The sequence below is a fragment of the Nelumbo lutea genome, chromosome 4 (assembly GCF_056320005.1).
Source record: "Nelumbo lutea isolate HS-2025 chromosome 4, American lotus-T2T, whole genome shotgun sequence".
Lineage (NCBI taxonomy): Eukaryota > Viridiplantae > Streptophyta > Magnoliopsida > Proteales > Nelumbonaceae > Nelumbo > Nelumbo lutea.
This window is the reverse complement of record NC_142687.1, coordinates 79308997-79316056: the sequence shown is the minus strand read 5'-3', so window position 1 is coordinate 79316056 and position 7060 is coordinate 79308997. Positions and strand designations below refer to the sequence as shown.

Here is a 7060-nt window from a genome sequence, read left to right as displayed (position 1 = left end):
GAAATATTGATCAACTTTAAGTGCAAAATTTATATCCTTTTCTGATATGAACATTGTCCTCATTTTGGGTACAAACATGCATTGGAATCAGTGTTTTCTGTTATTGTCAAGGCACAAATGCATTATTGCCAAACACTAACAAAATTGAACCAGAGTGCATGTATACATTGAACCAGCATTTACATTCTTCCCAAATGGAGCCTTAGGGAAAAATTGGGAGGACAAAATCCATAATCCGATAGAGAATTGGGTCACAATCTGGTTTAATCCTGTAAAAAAATGATGAACAAATGGAGTCTCTGTCGCCAATGATGGAAGAAATAGATCGTTCAACTTATTTGTTCTCTCTCCTTACATTAATGTAGTGTAGAATGAGTTGTTCCAATTATAGTTCTCTCTTTTCTTGTGTGCAAAATTTATGGATTCTTAATCATATACTGAACAAAACATAAAATTCTGAAGTTTGAAACAATAATCATTCAAGGGGAAATAGTGCCTACATTGCATGGAAAACTTTTAGGATTCTTCATGGGCATAAGTTTTACAGTTGACTCGTTGAGCAACCATCCCCTTCTATTTTCTTGGGGATTACAGACAGAAAAACTAGAGTTAAACCCATCAGTTTGCTTACTCAGCATCCTCTCTTCTTTGTTTCTGATAAGAGGAGACATAATATGAATGTTACAATCTTAAAAAGATCCATGTCAACATAAGAAAGGTGTTGAAAAGGAAGGTAAAGGCATACAACCTCTTCAAAAAGTAGATGAGAGAGGAAAGAGACATCTATAATGGGTTTTTAGATGAGAGATTGTTGGAGTTTCTATAAGCAACATTCTTTGTTTGTTGATCAGTGCCAATTTCATGGTTAAAATAGGTCTTTGTTTTGAAGAGAAGATGGGGAAGACGAAGAGATAAAGATAAGGGTTCTCCTTTAATTTAACTTGTCCTATATTATTAATGTGACATGGCAAGTCTATTGACTTGAACTAATAAGAATGATCAGAATGCCTTCACTGAAGGAGGGAAGAAAACTGTGAGGTAATTACCATTTGAAGCTCATATTTTTTAATTTTTTTGATGAATTGATGTATGTTTGAAAGTGGGAATAAAATATCACTTGTCTAACACTTAATCTAGGGCTGCGACCGAATTGTGCTTAACCAAACTTTGACATGTATTGTCTCGGTTCTATTAATATAGTCATATGTTCGAATTCGAGTTCGAGTTCGATTTGATCAAGTGTTCGATAAGTTCGAGTTTGGCTCGAAAGTTGAAAAAACTAAATGAGCTTGCAAATTTGAGCTCGCAAGCTCGAATTCGAGCCTATATTCAACATATCAACCGTGCTTTTTTCACAATAAAGCATCAAATTGCCTAATAGTTTTCTCACAACAAAACCCACAAATTAAACATCAAATTTTCTATTAAGCTTTGATTAGAAAAAAAAAGGCTCTGTTTAGTAACAATCATACTATATGAGTCCCAATCTAAATATTTGAATCTCTATCCCAATTTCACTTTTGATTACAAAAATGTTGTTTCCTCTTTCTTTTCTTTCAAAAATCGTTCCATTGTTAATTAGTTTTCGTGCGGAAAATAATCTATCAACGAAAGGGGGAGAGAGATATAGAGAGGGATGGAAGGAGAGATAGAGAGAGAAAGAGAGCGAAACTTACTGATATAAAACACGGATGGCCGTCTCTCTCAGACTGATTTTGGGCTGAATAGAACTGCTGCAGCCTGCAAGCCTGAAACTGTCGAAAAGAAAGGTATTCTTTTATTAGAAAATAGAAAGAGAGAGAGAGAAAAGAGAGAGGAAAGGAGAAAGAGACTGGGAGAGAGAAAGAGAAAAACTTACTGAGTTTGAATCTTTTGAAGTTTTGATTGAATTCAAGAGTGTTAAACTAGGTCCCCCCCCCTATCCCCCTTTGTTTTGAGTTTTAACTTTTAAGATTATAATTAAGCATTATGGAATTAATCTGGGTTTTGTTTGGGCACATCAACAGGCACGTATGTGGGTGAGTGGGTCTGTGAGACCTGTGGTAGCGTGGTCACTGGTCAGGTCACATGTGGGTAAACGAGTCCGAATCGCGAGCTTTAGAGCTAAATATTTCACCACTTGGATTCAAGCCTATCATGAGATTCGAGCTTGATTTGAACTCGATTAGCTTCAAACTCGAACCAGGCCTTATTGAACTCAAGCCCAAATAATTCAATTACAGCTCGGTTCGGTGGCAGGGGAGATGTGATCCCAGGTCTATGCTACAACGAGTGAGATCCTAGTAAATGAACCACCAATGGTTAATGATTTTATTGCGTTGGATTCCATCAATCTTCTCTTTCTTTTTTCTCTCTCTTCTTTTTTTTCTCTTTCAAACACAATAAATAGATATTTAGGTAGGTGTGCGTTAGTTGGGTTAGAATGATATCTGTAGGTTGGACATCTCAGTCAATTGTTTGGACCACAAGTAGATGGATATGTTAAATGAGTGGGTTCCACATCTAACCCATCCACATGAACCCAATTTCCACCCTCATGGTACGGTAGCAAGTAAGCATAAATTATAGATCTAAAATCATACATTGGTGGTGGTTGGGTTATCAATGAGATTTTGGGTTCCTTTGATTTGCAGTCAGATTTAAAATTGGAATCCTTCCTAAGTACAATGGCTATTTTGATAGTGTATTTGATTCAGACAAGAATAAAAATAAACATTAGAATCAGTAGAAATGAAATTTCATTCTTAAGGAAGGAGAGATAATGGTCATTTCCTCAAATGAGAGAATATCATTCCACCAGAAATAAGAATAAGATTTCAATTCCATCCAAACAAACAGTTAAAATTCAAATGTCCGGCAAATCAAACGGGCCCTTTGTTGTTGCTGATTTCTTAAACCTGACATGTGAGAATGGGGCATTAAATGTACTAGGTCCCTGCTTGAGAAGGTTGAGGCGCAGTTGCTTATGGGTTTTTGAGGTGGGTCCTCAGACAGCCGACCCATGATTGTTCTTGAATACAGACTTTAGGCCACCATTGTCCATTGTTGATTAGCTTAATGAGATCCAACTAATTAATTTATTGTTTAAGAAATTTGTGCACCGATCAGTTAACCCTGGGTATGTAGAATCTTTTATTATCAAATCTCCCTTCAAGTTTGATAATTGTAATCACCGCCCTTGAAGTTTCGGACATAGTTGTATGTAGATTCCCTCTATTAGAATTTTATGTCGTGCCATGCCAGCTCGTGAAGGGCTGACCCACTTTTGACTGCATTTGGAAATGAGACAAATAAGTGGAAATGCAAATATGTAGAGTGTAAAACGGTCTATATAAATTATAAAATTAGGTTAGTTTGCACTGACAAATTTACTTCTTATCAAATAGACTTTTAGTTATAGTGGATGAAAATATGAATTCCAATAAAACATGTGTCCTTATCAAAAGCCCACTTAAATATAAATTTACTTTTTTACATCTCATTTGCCAATTCTATCATTTGTCAATGCATAAATACGATATTGCCAAACACAAGCCAAAGTGAACCAGAGTGCAAAATTTGATGAAGGCGAAGCTGGGGTTATTTAAGGTACGGGTGTCAAAGAATCTGGAGAAGGGCCCACTACCATGCCTGGTGGGGCCCGCCTAGATGTGAGTCATTGCTCTCCGATACAATGGAAAGGTCAGTAAAATAACCCACATAATAAATGCAAAAACCAAGACCAACCGAATCACTGATTCGTCATAACTCACAAGTCACAAAGTCAAGTCGTATTATGTTTGCATTCATTTAATTATTACATCGCAAATGGGAGCAAGGGCATAGTCGGTATGTAGACCCATCACAGGAACGAGGGCAACATTATAGAACAGCGTCTCCACTATCTATATATAGTAGTCACTTTGCTGTCATACGTATATAGAGGAGATGTCTGTAATCACACCAGATATCAGAGCCAAGGCCGAGATCCACCATGGGCATGAAGTTTGCCAAGAGAGATTCAAGGTGTTTCTAGGGGCTGCTGGATTCCCCACTGGTCTCATCCAAATCAAAGAAGCAGAAGAATGTGGGTACGTAGAGGAAACTGGTTTTGTCTGGTTCATACAGAAGAAGAAAACTCAGCACAAGTTTGAATCGATCGGAAAGCTAGTCTCATTTGCAGCTGAGGTGACAGCCTATGTTGAACCAAACAGGATCAAGAAGCTGACTGGTGTCAAGGCCAAAGAGCTCTTGATTTGGGTCACCTTGGCAGAGATGAGCCTCGATGATCCCAGCACCGGCAAGATCATCTTCAAGACTCCGAGCGGTCTGTTCAGGTCCTATCCCGTCTCTGCTTTCGAGGAAAATGAAGTCAAGGAAATCAAAGAAGCAAGGGAAGCCAAGGAAGTCAATCTTTCAATGGTAGTCGGTGCTAAGTAATAATGAAACTTGATGCTTGGTTAAATGCATGGTTTCTTGATGAATTCTATGGTATTAATGTATTAGTTCTCTCTATGTATGTTTGCTTTTCTGGTTTCCGTTCCGTAGTCTGGGAAAAGGAAAAAGAAGTTGAACTAACAAGTCGATCCACTTTAGGTGACCTAAACTATAATTAAGCAATTTGGATGAATATGATCATGGTGGAGTTTTGATTTTAATCTACTACATGCATGAATTGGTGCTTGGTAGGATCGGTTGTAATGATTGAAATCTCCAAGCAAACCTCTCATGGTTTTCTACTTTACCCAAATGATTGAAATCTCCAAGTTAATTTCTGAGAACGAAACTGAAATCATCATCATATTCAGTAACGTAGCATGCATCTACCCATAAGTTGGCATCTTTGTTTACTCCATAGTGAACCTGGGATGGGCACAGTTGCCAGTTGGCAAGGGGTGGCAACAGGAAGCACGACCCTAGCCCAGCTGCAGCCCTGTGATTTACGGGCCAGACATATAAAGGCCCAGTAAGGCTTGGACAGGATCAGTGATGTATACATACCACATATAGGGGCTAAGATCTATGTGGGTGTGCATTAAATAAGTTATAACAAGCTCTCAGGTGTCAGGTGAGTCCGGATTTTCTCACAATCCTTCCTGAATACCTTCTTGTACATCAAATCAAAGAATGCCATATCAGCACTTTCTTATGTTAAAATTTCACGTGTGAATTAGAATAACAAACATTTCCAACGTATTTCTTGTTTTTAGCATATTAAAATTTTAAAATAAATAAAAAATACGGATTAGGATTTATTTTTCCTATTTCATTTTCCAAGTCACTCCACTGTTCTAATAGGTTCTTACTTCAGATTCCAAATGCCATTTCAGACTTTCGCAGCTTCAAATTCCCTCTTCACGCCATGCCAGGCATTTCTTTCTCTTCTCTCTCCAATTTTAATGGCGCAAAACCCCAGAAGACCAAACCCAAGAAAATTAATTCCTATTTCTCATTTTGCTTCAGGTTCTAAGGCCAAGTCTTCGCTCCCAACTGACCTGAAACCAGCAGAAATTAGGGCAACGGTGGTCGGAGAAGAAAGTGCTGGCTCTCCTAGTCAAGTCGGTCATTAGTTTCAACTTTCTTCGAACATTATTATTGTCTGATATCTCCATTATCTAATCTAACCATCTTACCCTAGATCTGTAAAAGGTAGGCAGTCAGGATGAGAGTAGTGTCGACACTCTTTAACGGCAACCTTGCATTAACGGTGAATTAGTTGCTTAACTCCCCTGAGACTAGCATAGAGAAGCTCATTTTCCCTTCGTTCTCCCACTCGTCCAAACTATCAACAACTGAAGGAGGTGCATCAAGCATCCCCATCGACATCCCCGAAACCCCAAGGCATAAGTATTCTATATGGATGTCCTTGACAACTCTAAGTCCAATATCCAGGTTACAGTGGCGGATGCTATGCAAATCTCAAAAAAATGCTATAAATGATCAACTATATAAAGTTTCAAATCGGTGGTTAGCCTTCTTAACATAAAACTACGACTGATGATAGATTAATTCTCTATTCTTTTGAATCTTTTGTTGTTTATCTACATATTAAAATTGACAGAGAAAGGTAAATTAAATACTGTCTATCTACATATTAAAATCGACAAAGAAATGTTAGTTAAATACTTTATCTCGATTTTTTATTCCAGTTGGTTATCAGTCAGAGAGCCTCAACTTTCATGCGTTTAATTCTTGGAAATCGGAAGTCAAGGCAGAACTCTTATTCTCGACTAATTAATTTTCTTTGTTTTTTATTTGAATGAAATAGGAAAAAGAAACTCTAATTATAATATACTAAAAACAAGAAAGACATTTGAAACGTCTATTATTCTAACTTGTACATGTAAAATTTTAACACGAGAGAGTGTTGACATGGCACTCTTTGATTTGATGTATAGGAAGGATTGTGTAGGAAACCCGAACTCGTGTTAGGTGGCCTAATGATGTGATATACATTTTCAATGGTCAATTTCTGAGTCCGGATTAGTTAGGAACATCATTATAAGCACATTAAATAAGCACTTTCAAAATTTTTCAACATTTGTCCCTTGAAATACCCCCAACCTACCCTTAAAAAAAGAATAAAGACAACTTTTAACGGTTGTCAGAATATTTATAAAGTGCTCAATGAATGTGCTTCCTATGTTGTGCTTACTAAATTCGGTCCCTCAATTTCTAAGATTAAGCGAGGTCTAGGCCAGCCTTAAGGGCGATACTCCTACCTTTCGAATGAAAGCTCTTGAATTTTACGTCTAAACTCTAAACCCTTAAATCCTAAATCAAAATTAATATGTAAAACGGCTTTGGTCGGATGTGTCTTTCAATTGTGTAGGAGCCAAGTATTTTTCTAGAATTCGATAGTCTCCTATGGCCACGTTTGAATGTGGTGGAAAAATCCATCATGTAGAACTTAGTTAATGAAAAAATCCATTGTGTAAAAGTCTATCGGTTTAAAACTATTGGATCTTGGGAATTTTTAAGTGAGAATGAATGTAAAAGTACATCAATTTTATTGATGTATCATTTACATTGATTATCGATGTAAAAATCAGGCAAAAATATAATTACATCAATTTTTCGT

The 7060-nt window shown here is 37.1% G+C and overlaps 1 protein-coding gene and 1 long non-coding RNA gene across 2 annotated transcripts; one reads left to right on the top strand and one right to left on the bottom strand.

The window, feature by feature from the left end:
- Positions 1 to 421: 421 nt before the first annotated feature.
- Positions 422 to 2260, bottom strand: LOC148861229 (uncharacterized). Its single transcript, XR_016112529.1, has 3 exons — positions 1859 to 2260; positions 1677 to 1754; positions 422 to 654 (listed from the first exon to the last, which is right to left on the bottom strand). It is a non-coding gene; the product is annotated as an uncharacterized LOC148861229 (long non-coding RNA).
- A 1667-nt stretch (positions 2261 to 3927) lies between these two features.
- On the top strand, positions 3928 to 4419 carry LOC148861228 (uncharacterized). The gene has a single exon (XM_088985025.1). It carries the CDS (start codon positions 3928 to 3930, stop codon positions 4417 to 4419), a length of 492 nt encoding a protein of 163 aa, XP_088841151.1.
- Positions 4420 to 7060: the final 2641 nt, after the last annotated feature.

What these genes read in the sequence shown, in the direction of transcription:
- LOC148861228 (XM_088985025.1), top strand. Translation starts at nt 3,928, where the DNA reads ATGTCTGTAATCACACCAGATATCAGAGCCAAGGCCGAGATCCACCAT.